The sequence below is a fragment of the Pecten maximus genome, chromosome 11 (genome assembly GCF_902652985.1).
Source record: "Pecten maximus chromosome 11, xPecMax1.1, whole genome shotgun sequence".
NCBI lineage: Eukaryota > Metazoa > Mollusca > Bivalvia > Pectinida > Pectinidae > Pecten > Pecten maximus.
In genome coordinates this window covers 34,987,472-35,003,389 of record NC_047025.1, presented here as the reverse complement: position 1 = coordinate 35,003,389, position 15,918 = coordinate 34,987,472, and the positions used below count along the sequence as shown (strand labels likewise).

Here is a 15,918-nt window from a genome sequence, read left to right as displayed (position 1 = left end):
AGATGGCTGCCTCCATGGAGGACGAACGACAGAGAAAGTTTTCCAATGAGAGGCATGCCAAAAAGATACTGAACGCCCTGAACGAAAACAGGAAGCTGCATCCTTTTTGTGATGGGACAGTTGTCATTGGGGAAAGTAGTATTTGTGTCCAGAAAAACGTCCTGGCCGCCGCTAGCCACTACTTCAGGTTATCCTCATTTTCATATTTCGGTTGAACAGTTCGTTTATAGCTAGGCACATATCGTGTTTGGTAATTAACATCCAGAGTTAAATCTAATATCCTCGTTATGTACTCTACTTAGTATATAGTGCATATCGGCGATATCATCCGTTTAATATTTTAAAGAAATTGTTAGAATTCAAACTACTGTATACTGTAACTTATAAGGAAATGAATGTTTACTATACTGCATACAATGCTATATAGTTATAATGCATTGTTATACATTCAATACAATAAAGAAATAGTTATTATACTATTATACATTGCTGTAATTTTATACTATAAGGAAATAGTACCCGTTATTATATATTGGTATAATTTAATACTATATGTACAGTAAAACGCAGTTATAACGAATCCCAGGTACCAACTAAATCAGTTTGATATATTGATAGTTTGTATTACGTGTATTACAAATTTTATTGTTATTTACCGAAAAACTTCGCCGTATAAAAATATAAAAATAAGATGACAAGCAAGCACATATTAAAAGTTATGCAATTATTTTAAAGCCACATATATAATATATATATACAGTACTCCCAAACAACCTAAAATTCTAGTTATACAATGTACACATGTATTAATGGCAATCCAAGATGCTCATTCATGCTCTCCTAACAATAAGATGACCACTGGCCTTAAGACATCATGATCAGTGTATAGAAATAACTCCGCCGCATTTATATTTATCGCGAGATTTGTCACAGAGCCGAGAACAAGGCTATAACAACGTGCACTGCACATAAACTACACACATGGCCGTTGTTTACATATCGAGCATATGTGAACTTTGCCTAATAAAATAAATGCTTTCATTTAAACATATAATATATATTAACAGAATATTCGCGTAATAACTGAACAAAATAAACTAACATAGTTTACATTTAAATACTTAGTTTCAAAATGTAGCTAGCGCAATAAGCATACAACAAAACATTGATCGGTGAAGTTGACAATGTTCAAAAGCTAACCAGCAATCCAATAGACGTCTGGCAAAATCGTAATTTGAGTCTATTCCCTTTTCTTCTCTCGGTAAGTTCTAACGAAACATTTCCTTTCCTAATGAAATACTCGGGTTTTGCCGATTCCACTCACTTCTGCGTCTGTTTTGGCAGAATCTGTCTGCATTTTCGCAGGTCCACGTGCACACCTTCGGTGTTCCGTCATTTTGTATGGACTGTAAAACCCACCCTTGCATTGTGGGACTAAATTTCAGGGAAACTTGGTCCGGCAGCCACAGTTATTAGTTTTTGAATTCCCCGTATACCGGGGTACTTTCATAAATACACATTTTCTTTCAGTATCTGATTCATGATAATCTGTTAGGTATGTATCAAGTCCAAAAACTGTAAAAAGCTCAAAATGTAAACATTGATATATGGTTCTTCTGGAGTATGTGGCTTTAATTATAAGTCAGTTATAACTTTCTGCCGAAACTTTTCGCCTGAGGCAAATGTGTACAAAGTACTAAAAACATATGATGTATCATTTTGAGACTCCAGAAAACGGCTTGTCTTGTGTAAATAATCAATCGCCGTAGCACCAGTGATTACGGAATGTTCCTCCTCTGTCTCTATTTTCTCCTGTCTTCACTGTCCAAAACGTTCATAACGTCTTTTACGACATCTGCATCAGTCATCTCCGTAGTATCTAGTATTACTGACGAAATCAGTCGCTGTGACCTTTACCCCTGAAGCCTTGTTTTCAACTAGAGTTACAACTCGACATAAACATCGATAAAACAACTCACTTTATTCAGAAATCCTCGAAAACACAACTCACCAATTCAATAGCCGTACAAATATATACCCTGAAATATGCCCTCGGGCGCCTCTCCATAACATGGTCATGATCACCAGGGTATGACTTTCCGACTTCGGAAGATGGGCTCGTACTATAGTGTTAAAATAACACGGAATTACAGCCGACGGGACTGCTAAATTGGTTTGTTATAGACAATATTTGGCTATGTGAAATTCGCAATATAATTACAGAATTACATAGAAGTAAGAGGGAGAATAGCTGGGGAATCAGAATGAGTTCGCAATATCCATAAATTCACTATAAGCGTATTGGTACTAAATGTGTTTTACTGTAGTTATTATACATTGTTATACATTGTTATGATTTAATACTATAAGGAAATAGTTATTATACATTGTTAGCTCACCTGGACCGAAGGTCCGGTGAGCTTATGCCATGGTGCGGCGTCCGTCGTCCGTCAACATTTGCTTCAAATCGCTACTAGTCAAAAAGTTCTTATTGGATTTTGACCAAATTTGGTCAGAATCATCCTTGGCAGAAGGGGATCAGATTTTGCATAAATGGTGACTCTGACCCCCAAGGGGCCTGAGGGGCGGGGCCCAATAGGGGAAATTTAGGCAATTCCTTTAAATCACTACTAGTCATAAAATTATGAATGGATTTGAACCCAATTTGGTCAAAAACATTCTTGGGGGAAGGGGAACGGATTTTGCATAAATGGTGACTCTGACCCCCAAGGGGCCTGAGGGGCGGGGCCTAATGGGGAAATAGAGGTAATTCCTTCAAATCGCTACTAGTCATAAAGTTATGAATGGATTTTAACCCAATTTGGTCAGAAACATCCTTTGGGGAAGGGGAACAGATTTTGCATAAATGGCTACTCTGACCCCCAAGGGGCGAAAGGGGCGGGGCCTAATGGGGAAATAGAGGTAATTCCTTCAAATCGCTACTAGTCATAAAGTTATTAATGGATTTGAACCCAATTTGGTCAGAAGTATTCTTGGGGGAAGGGGAACAGATTTTGCATAAATTGTGACTCTGACCCCCAAGGGGCCTGAGGGGCGGGGCCGAATAGGGGAAATTGAGGCAATTCCTTTAAATCGCTACTAGTCGTAAAGTTATGAATGGATTTGAACCCAATTTGGTCAGAAACATCCTTCAGGGAAGGGGAACAGATTTTGCATAAATGGTTACTCTGACCCCCAAGGGGCCAAAGGGGCAGGGCCTAATGAGGAAATAGAGGTATGTAATTCATTCAAATCGCTACTAGTCATAAAGTTATGAATGGATTTCAACCCAATTTGGTCAGAAACATTCTTGGGGGAAGGGGAACGGATTTTGCATAAATTGTGACTCTGACCCCCAAGGGGCCTGAGGGGCGGGGCCGAATAGGGGAAATTGAGGCAATTCCTTTAAATCGCTACTTGTCATAAAGTTATGAATAGATTTAAACCCAATTTAGTCAGAAGCATTCTTGGGGGAAGGGGAACAGATTTTGCATAAATGGTGACTGACCCAAAAGGGGCCAAAGGGGCGGGGCCCAATAGGGGAAATAGAGGTAATTCATTTAAATCGCTACTAGTCATAAAGTTATGAATGGATTTGAACCCAATTTAATCAGAAACATCCTTGGGGGAAGAAGAACAGATTTTGCATAAATGGTGACTCTGACCCCAAAGGGGCCAAAGGGGCGGGGCCCAATAGGGGAAATAGAGGTAAATCCTTTAAATCACTACTTGTCATAAAGTTATGAATGGATTTGAACCCAATTTGGTCAGAAACATCCTTGGCGGAAGGGGAACAGATTTTGCATAAATGGTGACTCTGACCCCCGAGGGGCCAAAGGGGCGGGACCCAATAGGGGAAATAGAGGTAATTCCTTTGAAACGCTACTTGTCATAAAGTTATGAATGGATTTGAACCCAATTTGGTCAGAAACATCCTTGGGGGAAGGGGAACAGATTTTGCATAAATGGTGACTCTGACCCCCGAGGGGCCAAAGGGGCGGGACCCAATAGGGGAAATAGAGGTAATTCCTTTGAAACGCTACTTGTCATAAAGTTATGAATGGATTTGAACCCAATTTGGTCAGAAACATCCTTGGGGGAAGGGGAACAGATTTTGCATAAATGGTGACTCTGACCCCCGAGGGGCCAAAGGGGCGGGGCCCAATAAGTGAAATAGAGGTAATTCCTTTGAATCGCTACTAGTCATAAAGTGATGAATGCATGTTCTAAAAGCAATTCTTGAGGTCTTTCAGACCTTAGAGAGTCTGGACTTCATTAATCTTTAAAGCAGTTCGGATTACCACACTATAACCATATATAGCATTGTTAGAGATTTACAAATAAAACAAATTGAATATGAACATTATTTTGACATTTGGCCTAATCCAACCAGGTGAGCGATACAGGCCCCATGGGCCTCTTGTTATAATTTGTTATGATTTGATACTATAACGAAATAGTTATTATACATTTAATACTATAAAGTAATTAAAGAAATAGTTATACATTGTTATGATTTAATACTATAATGAAATAGTTATTATACATTGTTATACATTTCTATAATTTAATACTACAGTTTATAAGGACATAGATATTATACATTAATACTATAAAGAAATTAAAGAAATAGTTATACATTGTTATACATTACTATAAAGAAATAGTTATTATACATTGTTATTATTTAATACTGTGAAGAAATACACATGTAGTTATCATACATACATTATTATTAACTATTTTTTGTATTGTATTTACAGACTGGTGTTCAACTATGAGAAAGATCCCGCAAATCCCACAGCTCAAAACAAACCGGCAACAGTTGATATAACTTCTCTGGGTATCAGTTTTGAAACATTCAAAACCATCCTTGACTATATTTACACATCAGAAATCAAAATCAGCGATGAAAACATACAGGACATTCTTCAGGCCGCTGATCTTTTGTTGCTGGTCGACCTCAAAGAACTGTGCTGTGACTATCTGGAGCAGTGTATCACTGCTCAGAACTGTTTGGGTATCCGAGAGTTCTCTTCCAGGTTTTCCTGTCCTTGGATACATCTAAAGGCTACTATGTTTCTTGATGAACATTTCAGGTGATTCCAAATTATACAGAGAAATGTATTTGTATATTGGTCAAGTCTCTCTATCATTTCAAACTGTTAATGGATTCTGCATATAAGATTCCTAAACTTTTGTTCCATATATTAAGATATAATCATTAATCAGTAACATATTTATATCACCTGAGTAGAGCCAAGGTGGTTGGCGATACAACTCGTATCATGATACAGGGGTCATGATACGATACATATTGCGATATATGAGAAATATAACCTATCCAATATCTAGTATTTTATTGTACAGTAGTCATGTTTGTGTTTGTGGTATTTCTGGAATATTTGAGTCTTTGTCCACATTTGTTATATAAAAAACATATGTTTTGTTTGTTTCCCACATCACGTTCTTGCATTTAGATGATTGGGATTTGAAATAACTCCAACAGGTAGCTTTATAAACCACTGGAACGGCCTGGTCAGCCATGTTGTTTACTACTAAATTTAGGCAAACGTTGGTCAAGGGAGATAACTACAATTTTTCAGGTATTGCGATACAAATCAAGGATAGACGATGCATCGATGCACCATTCTGCGACCCAACATATCGATGCATCAGTGAAAAGTTACACCACTACACCTGAGTATGCAGTATTTGCCATTTTGTCATATAAAGCATGATATTATTATATATACCCGTAATTTTGTAAAATATGAATTGTTCTTTAATTGAGCTAGATTCACATTATAGACCTACAGTTCATTGTACTGTAGAAAAAACAACACCCCCACAAAAATGTACAGTATTTTAGTTTTAACAGATACATCACATTACATATGTACACTCAAGTTTAAATTATGATTTTTGATAAGGACTATGCCAGTACAATATCTAGCCAATGGGAGCACTCTTGGTTTGCCAAACAGGGACCTCCGAAAGAAGAACTAATAGTAGACTACATGTTCTGCAGCACCTACCATGCATTTCTGGGGTCCTCCCGTGGGATAGATATTTATACTTTCACTAATAAAGTTGCAGTGGTTGCTTATTGTCAATGATTATTATCCACTTACAGAGATATCAGTCACTGTGAGGAGTTTCTCAGACTGTCCCCAGATGCTCTCAAGGAGGTGCTCTCTCATGACACACTGTCAATCATGTCGGAAGAGGAGGTCTTCAGTAGTATAATCAGATGGGTCAAATTTGACGAGGCTACTCGAAAAGTATGTTTAGAAGATTTAATGGTGTCCTGTCTACGTGCAGATCAGATTGCTGATACTTTCTTACAGAAGCTAACACGTATGGACACTGGGTATGACCCACATATTCTTAGAAAAATTGTGGCAGATGTTCTTAAGATGAAGCCAAACCAGAAATGTCGTGGATTTGCCAACGTGTTGTTGGTGTCTGGTGGAGAAGGACAACCTCATGCGTAAGTTCTTTGGTAGAAGTTTAAGACCTTAAGGGGGCTAACATATTCTCTGACTTAACCTGAGGGGAATAGGTTTATTATAGGGCGGTGAAATTGCATGTGATGTTATTTCTACTGAAATCCAATAGATAGGTTAGCCCAAGTTTCCTCTGGCCCTGACAATAGACATGGTGTCAGGGCCAGAGGAAACTCAGGATATAGGTGTGGGATGTACAGGAAGAAGTGAATGTTTAAAATATAAGTACAGTGCAACTTTCCAAAACGGTTCCTTCTCAAAACCAGTCACCTCTTGATACCGGTCGAAGTGGCGATTTATGGAACCAAACCTTATTTATGATCGTAATACCGATCGAAGTCACGATTTATGGAACCAATCCTTATTTATTATTGTAATACTGATCCCTCTGAATTCCAAATACCGTACTGTATATTTTTGTGCAGAAAGTTTAAAATATACCAACAAATACTTCTGTAAACCGGCCTTACCTTAGCGAACCTGACCGGTGCCCGTCTGAACGGCCATGAAATCAGCACCAGTGGCGATTGTTGTCATAAGCTTTGTTTCGGGGTAACGTGTGTAGTAGGTATTGGTGCATAACACCTACAATTAGGGGAGCATTATGATTTAATTGTGTACTAATCAAAATGGTCAAGATCAATGAAACATGCATAATTAAAGCAGTAAGGTCTAGATCTGTTTACCTTAAGGAAACAAGTAAAACGCTGGGGTTTCGCATCTAATTAGCATGAGGATCCGAACAGGTTATTTTTGAACCAGACAAGTTTGCATACAATAATTATAAAAGGGAGCTTATTATAGATCAGACTTTGTTTTAAAATGCAATATAGATGTCCTGTATAAGGTCGGCAGGAACTAGTTAATGTTATTCATGTACCATACATGATCGATTTAGAGAATTTCCACTGTATTAAGTTTTGGTTGACAATTTGCATCCATGTATGCATTTACATTGTGATCCAAATATTGATATCATTTAATAGACGATTTGTCACTATGGTCATGTCAGGGCATCACGCCAACCATCACTACGCCATGGAAATGTTTTTTTTTTGAGAATGTAGATGTCATGCAGTTGTATAAGCTACAGGTATTTTCTCGCTAGGCCATTAGGTGCTGTAGATTGTGAGTTTGATCCCTGGTTAGGGCACAAGTCATAAAATTGTCCAGTTGTGTTACTCTGTTATACATGTATGAATATACATTATATATAATTATTATATTATAATGATTAATTTTGGTCTGTACAGAAAGCAATTGTTTAATTTTTGTTTATTTTGTTGTGTATAGAAAGAGTAATGAGTTGGAGATCAAGGCCTGTGTACGGTGTATTGTACCCAGTAAGCGTGCTAACATCACTAACGGTCAGTGGGTTGACCTTGCCAATATGACTACTGACAGAATAGGGCATGGCATTGTCCAAGTAGGTAAGTACTGTTGAATATTTGGTCAGATTGGCTGGCGACCAAGTAGGTAGCATCACATAAGTAAATAAATTCCAGGGAGACTCAGAATTATAAAACCTGACAATATAGAAGAAAGTACCAAGGATGAGGAGGAGAAAGTACCAAGGATGTGGCTGGATAAGTATCATCCATAGTGAGGATCAGGCATATGGTGTACCGTAATTTCCTGTGTTTTCCCCTTGAGCAGGCTTGTGCATTGACTGGGGGCTATACGTATACGTTTTAAACACTCATGAAGCGGGCTATCTGCCGAAATGTTTTCCAAAAAACATATAAACTATTTGCACTGGATATTTCTTAAATCAATGCATATACACCTATGTGGAAAGAAAACTTTTGTGCCCTTATTCTTTGATTGTTATAGCTCTACTGTAATAATAGTTTTTAGGGTAGGGATTATGATATTATTATAATATTATTGTTATTTTTTTTTAATATTGATAACCCTGTCCTTCATTTTCACAAATTTCTGATAAACCATGTTCTGCACTTAAGTTACAGTAGTTTTCTGTACCTTGTGCTGGAGCTATTGAATGAACCTTTATTGTCTAAAATCTACAGTAGTTTTATGTACCTTGTTCTGGAGCTATTGAATGAACCTTTATTGTCTAAAATCTACAGTAGTTTTCTGTGCCTTGTTCTGGAGCTATTGAATGAACCTTTATTGTCTAAAATCTACAGTAGTTTTCTGTACCTTGTGCTGGAGCTATTGAATGAACCTTTATTGTCTAAAATCTACAGTAGTTTTCTGTGCCTTGTTCTGGAGCTATTGAATGAACCTTTATTGTCTAAAATCTACAGTAGTTTTCTGTGCCTTGTGCTGGAGCTATTGAATGAACCTTTATTGCCTAAATTCTACTGTAGTTTTCTGTACCTTGTTCTGGAGCTATTGAATGAACCTTTATTGTCTAAATTCTACTGTAGTTTTCTGTACCTTGTGCTGGAGCTATTGAATGAACCTTTATTGTCTAAAATCTACTGTAGTTTTTTGAGTGATATAACAGATTCATCTGCTGTGTTCCATGTAATATGACCATGCTTATCTTATGGGATTTTTTCTTATCCTTTTTTTCTTTAGGTAGATATCTGTATGCAGTGGGAGGACGTAACAACAAATGTCAGATCCTCAACAATGGTGAGAAATATGATCCTCACCAGGATAAATGGTCACCAATCGCTCCCATGGAGCACGCCAGAGTGGGATTTGGTCTGGTTGCTATTGATGACCATATTTACTCTCTAGGAGGCAGTAATGACATGACAGATCCACTTACTTCAGGTGAGGTTTATAATGTGCTCACCAACAAATGGCGTCCTATCCCGGAGATGAACCTGAAGCGAGTCTGGTCCTCATTTGCGGCAGTCGATAAAAAGATTTATGTGATAGCTGGAGGTGCAATAGGAAAACTTTTTGAGGCTGTAGAATGTTACGACACTCGTACAGAGACTTGGACCTCAGTGTCTCCAATGAGAGAGCGTCGGTGTGACGCACGTGCAGTTGCTGTTGACAATGATATTTATGTGTTTGGTGGATTTAGACGCATTGAGTGTCCAAGTGCCATGCATGGCGGACATAGTGTAAAATTCTGTGGTACTGAGATTTACTCCACACGCAATGATTACTGGGCTCATGCCCATACCCGTGGTGTTGGTCTGTGTACAATGTCCGACGCCTCTCAGATCTACGGGGCAGTGTATGATGGGGATGAAGTGTTGGTAATTGGGGCACTAGATGTGGGCGGAACATACCACTGTGTGCGGGGGTTTAATTTTCATACTAACAGCTGGCGATGTGTAGTACAGACCCCTCCAGCCATGCAGCGTGGACACTCATCAACCATGTTTAGAATGCCCCTCCATCGACTTAGGAATCTTCAGTGGGATCAGGGCAAACTTACCTTCACAGATATTATGTAACAATAACTTCATCCTGGCACACACAATATGGTGTATCATGTATCCAAGACAGACATTATGTGACCTTGTCTTTCACTGACATTGCTTACATTTTGTACAACAGACAGACATCATATGACACACTTTATTGGAAAATATGACGCGACATTACATATCACAGAAAAAGGTCATATGACATTATCTATCACAGACATCATTTGACATCATCTATCATAGTCATCATGTGACATCATCTATCACAGACATCATGTGACATCTATCACAGACATCATGTGACATCATATATCAGACATCATGTGACATCATCCATCACAGACATCATGTGACATCATCTATCATAGTCATCATGTGGCATTATCTATCATAGTCATCATGTGACATCATCTATCATAGTCATCATGTGACATCATCTATCACAGACATCATGTGACATCATCTATCATAGTCATCATGTGACATCATCTATCACAGACATCATGTGACATTATCTATCATAGTCATCATGTGACATCATCTATCATAGTCATCATGTGACATCATCTATCACAGACATCATGTGACATCATCTATCACAGACATCATATGACATCATCTATCATAGACATCATGTGACATCATCTATCACAGACATCATGTGACATCATCTATCACAGACATCATGTGACATCATCTATCACAGACATCATATTGCATCATCTATCACAGACATCATGTGACATCATCTATCACAGACATCATGTGACATCATCTATCACAGACATCATGTGACATCATCTATCACAGACATCATGTGACACCAACTATAACAGACATTATGTGACACCAACTATAACAGACACTTTGCGACATCACTTATCACAAAAATATCATATGGCCTTGCCTTGGAGGTAGACATCATTGAATTCAAGTGATGATAGAACTTATGACAACCCATCACAGACAGACATAATATGCCATCACCCGTCACAGACAGACATAATGTGACATCGCCCATCACAGATATACATAATGTGACATCTCCCATCACTGATATACATATTATTATACCTCATGTTTATAACAGTGCCTGTGATTAGCCGAAACGCATCACGTGGAAGGGACACAAAACATCATATCTCCCTGTGGCGGGTGAGCCAGGGAGATAAATATCATGTCTCCCTGGACCGCGTACCCCCATGGCAACCCCCACATGCTGTTACGAGTTGTCTCCCTTCCAGTAATTTACAAATGGCAGACAAAGAGAAACGCAAACGTTTTCGAGGAGTCGAAGAAGCAGAAATAGATAAAAATTTTGCAAAACAAGATTGCTCAGAACACGAAAATATCAACAAATGTACACGCCAACTGTTTCCAAGAGTTGCTAAAAGAAACTGTCAATAACACCTTCACTTGGAATCGTATCAATTGAGCGACCGGGATCACAGGGGTTTGTGATAAAAATGATATTTTACATCTTCAGTATATTTTTGAGTATCAGCATTACTGATTCTTTTTCGGTATAATAAACAATTTATGGCCCTGGATGCAGGGTAATATGAAGGTTTGTTTACCCTCAGCCCTCATAAATGCATAATGTGACATCACCCATCACAAACAGACATAATGTGAAGTTACCCATAACAGACAGATATGATATGACATCGCCCATCACAGACAGACATGTGACATCGCCCGTCATAGACAAACATAGGATGACATCACACTGAGAGGGAACATGTGACATTACCCATCACAGACAGGTAAAGTATTGCCAATCACAGACAGACATCATTGAAATGAATTAATGATGTCTTGATAACCTTTGATTTACCATAGAGTAATTTAAGTCTTTAAGAATTGAATGTAATTGATCATCATTTGAATCATGTTAGAAAAAGTGTTCTAAATTTGATCCAAAGTGAAACAAATTCTATAATAGAAAAACAATGAATATCTTATTTGAGTTGTGTCTAAAGGGGGAATGTGTATTTGGTTAACGACATATTATCACTACAGTATTGCATATCAACATCATGCATAATATAAGATTTACAATATATTTAATCTCTGAAACAAGAAACAGTGACATTGTGATGAAGCAATATTCTTTCTTCACTATGTAGGATATTTACATTAGTGAACATCAGTTCAAATTGATAATGTAGAATTTCATGACAAACATTTTTGTTTGAGAACTAATGTCATTATGTCTAGATATGACATGTGGTTTGGTGGTAATATAACTAACAGCTGTATTGACAGCCTTGTCCAGTAATTATGTATTGAGATAAAATCCTTCATCTGTCCCATTCAATATGTATAGCTGTCTCCCCCATATAGTTGTCTCCCTTGATCTGTATATAGTTGTCTAAATTGATCTGTATATAGTTGTCTCCCTTGATCTGTAAATAGTTGTCTAAATTGATCTGTATATAGTTGTCTCCCTTCATCTGTATATAGTTATCTCCCTTCATCTGTTCAAAGTTGTCCTTCATCTGTATATAGTTGTCTCCCTTCATCTGTATATAGTTGTCTCCCTTCATCTGTATATAGTTATCTCCCTGTTGTCGTCCTTCATCTGTATATGGTTATCTCGCTTTATCAGTATACAGTTGTCTCCCTTCACCTGTATATAGTAGCCTTGAGACTGTATTGTATATGATTGTCTCCTTTTATCCATCTAAGTCTTGTATATGCCTGTATTTTATATAAATTCAAAAAAATGTTATCTCTTCAGTAAACAGTAAACGTAGTTGTCCCCATATCTATTCAGTAGACAGCTGTTAATATATATAGTCATCTTCCTTTATCTACTGCTAGTATTCAGTGGTAGACGTATACACCATAATCATTTCCCTTTATCTGTAAATGATTGTATTGTGTATAGTTGTCCCAGCTGAATTATCTATTATAGCATATATGACTATTATATATGGTTTCCCATTTGATCTCTCTGTCAAATGATTATTGTATATAGAGTTGTCTTCTTCCCTTGTCTTTTGGAAGACTATATGTATTTAGTCATCACCAGGATGATATATCCAGCAGGATTTTGTCTTAATTCAGATGTGACTGTGACCTCAGTAGATTTGTAAGTAATCCTTTCTGTATTTTGATAATTAAATGTACATCTATGTACAACTATATAGAACTGTTCCTTTATATATCATTGGTACATACTGTAACATATTTATTATAGTCAATATGTATTTATCATCAGTACATATCAGTCATTCAAGTTTTGCAAAACTAATAAACTAAAAACAAAATCTTGATCTACATTATGTAATGAATTATCCTGTCCTGTTACATTTTATTAATTTTCTAATAATACTCGAAAGAACTGTGCTATAATGATCAATAATAAATAAATGTTGAACAAATTATTGGCAGGAATATATATTACTTGATGTATTATTCTACACTGGAAGATATAACTGGTATATTAATAACTAACGGTGCATAATTGATAATCATATTACTGGTAAATACATTTATGGTACTGATAGATATTTACTTGGAGATATATGTTACCCTGATACTGACACAGTATAACTTGTCTGAACGGGCTCCTGTCTAACCTGGACATATGTTACCCTGATACTGACACAGTATAACTTGTCTAACCTGGACATATGTTACCCCGATACTGACACGGTATAACTTGTCTAACCTGGACATATGTTACCCCGATACTGACACAGTATAACTTGTCTAACCTGGACATATGTTACCCCGATACTGACACAGTATAACTTGTCTAACCTTGACATATGTTACCCCGATACTGACACAGTATAACTTGTCTGACCTGGACATATGTTACCGCGATACTGACACAGTATAACTTGTCTGACCTGGACATATATTACCCCGATACTGACACAGTATAACTTGTCTAACCTGGACATATATTACCCCGATACTGACACGGTATAACTTGTCTGAACGGGCTCCTGTCTAACCCTGGGTCAATGTCCGTTACAGAAAATTACCAGTAAAGCATGTTTTTGGTCTCAGCAATCTGTATTGTCTAAAGATTCACAATGTAAAGTTAGTGATCAGGTGCCTAATATGTGATAAGTCTTTTTTGGTGAATATGATACCCTAATCTAGGTGTCTATTTTGGAAACACAATGATAGTAAAGGGCACAAGCTGTGTAACTTAGCTTCTGTATGTAAATGTTAAATAATTGAAATTATGGCAGCCACTGTAGGAACGTAAATAAAAAGAAATGTGTTAAAATGTTATACAAACAAATATTTATTGACTTATTTTCAAATTTCAAGATCTACTGACTTGCTACAATTAACCAGGCACATAATATTTAACAGTTGAATGTTTTGGTTCTGGTCAAATCTGGTTTAGAGATGTGATATTTTGAAGATATACATTACAGGTAGATATTAACTACTGGTTATATTATAAACTCAGATTGTGTTAGAATAGAGCTTTATATGTGCTTCCTTATAATATATTACCCATAATTCATTTCTGTTAAATCTTATGACGATAACGTCTAACCTTACACATACATTGTGTTGTGTATTTGGACACATGGATAAATCATGGGCATTAATACACTTTATTTTTACGAGCATTTGAAAAGGTTATGTATTATGCTCTTTTTGACGAATTTTGGTTGAAACACAACAAATGTATTGCAGGAAGTATTACATAACTGCAAACAACAGAATCTGGGCTACTGGTTACATAGATCTGTTAACCTATGTACTTACTGGTTAAGTCACAGGATAAAACATGTATCTGTGAGGTTACTGGTTAAGTCACAGGTTTAAACATGTATTTGTGAGGTTACTGGTTACTGTGTAGTAGTGGTCAATTACAAGTGACAGGTAAAAACAGATTTTCCTGATAACAGGAGAGATAATAAACATAATGTCATAACAGTTTTTGTTTTTAGAACATATTGGCAGTTCTATTTTTGATAAGCAAAACTTGTTACCTTTGAACTTGTATGTTTATTGTATACTGTATTTATCTGTCAATAAACCCTGGTTAAAGTCCGCACATGTTGGTAAAAGTGCTAAAATATTATTTCATTGTCCTACTGTAACATGCCAGTATATTGGACCTCTAGGTTTACCACAGGATGAATATGGTAGTGCCTCTTCTTTAACATAAATATATATACATAGATATAGTGCATGAAACTTGTATTTACAATCTCTATCTTAAGTATGTATTGATCACTGTTCTACAAAGTATTTACACAATGCAATAAAATATTTTACCTTCATGATACCTGGCAAGGATTTTTGCACAAGGCTTTTTTTGTTGAGGTCAAAGTACATGTATGTGTATTCCTTATCGGGTATCAGTCTTGATAGCATTAAACTTGTGCTTATATTAAATCAATACACTTTACATTTATGATAAAAACTAAGTTATATTTAGGATACCAATTTTAAGGTTTCTTTTCAGAAAAAGAGAATACAAAATGTAGTTGTAAACTTTTTGAGAATGAGTTTTGCCTGGTAGTACATCTTGTATTTCCTAACTGTTACTATTATGTTGATATTGGTGCCTGTTTTTGTGTGTACATTGATGATGTAGTTACATTAATGGTAGCTTTTACTGATTCCTGTATAAATTGTGTATACAATATTCTTCATTTGAAGTAAAACATATACTTATTTATTAAGAAATTGGTGTGTTGTAGTCACTACTTTCCCAGCCCTTAGTATCAGTAATACCAGTTTAAAGCATAAGGATCTGGTATATTGGAATGACATTGTCCTGTGACAAAATAATCAGAACATTGCATAACTGGGTCTATCTTATATTATATAAACATCAAACTTTACAAACTCTGTAAGTTAAAAATATATATATGAGTAATGAGCTGTATAAGAATATATATATATATATATTCTTATACAGCTCATTACTCATATATATATTTTTAACTATATATATACATATATATAAAAAAAAATAAAAAAAACAAGAGGCCAAGAGTGCCACCATTTATAAAAAAATCGGTTCTTCTTCACCCAAAGATGCTCGTCACCAATTTGGT

The 15,918-nt window shown here is 36.4% G+C and overlaps 1 protein-coding gene across 1 annotated transcript; it reads left to right on the top strand.

Annotated features, from left to right (window-relative positions):
* Positions 1-3: 3 nt before the first annotated feature.
* Positions 4-15,544, top strand: LOC117337418 (gigaxonin-like). Its single transcript, XM_033898397.1, has 5 exons — positions 4-187; positions 4,764-5,099; positions 6,137-6,493; positions 7,803-7,939; positions 9,057-15,544. The coding sequence occupies exons 1-5, from the start codon at positions 15-17 to the stop codon at positions 9,893-9,895; spliced, it is 1,842 nt and encodes a 613-aa protein (XP_033754288.1). The 5' UTR covers positions 4-14; the 3' UTR covers positions 9,896-15,544.
* The last annotated feature ends 374 nt before the right edge of the window (positions 15,545-15,918 follow it).

What these genes read in the sequence shown, in the direction of transcription:
- LOC117337418 (XM_033898397.1), top strand. Translation starts at nt 15, where the DNA reads ATGGAGGACGAACGACAGAGAAAGTTTTCCAATGAGAGGCATGCCAAA. An exon ending in GCCGCTAGCCACTACTTCAG is followed by an intron (nt 188 to 4,763) that starts GTTATCCTCATT and finishes TTGTATTTACAG; the next exon opens with ACTGGTGTTCAACTATGAGA. An exon ending in GGAGAAGGACAACCTCATGC is followed by an intron (nt 6,494 to 7,802) that starts GTAAGTTCTTTG and finishes TGTTGTGTATAG; the next exon opens with AAAGAGTAATGAGTTGGAGA.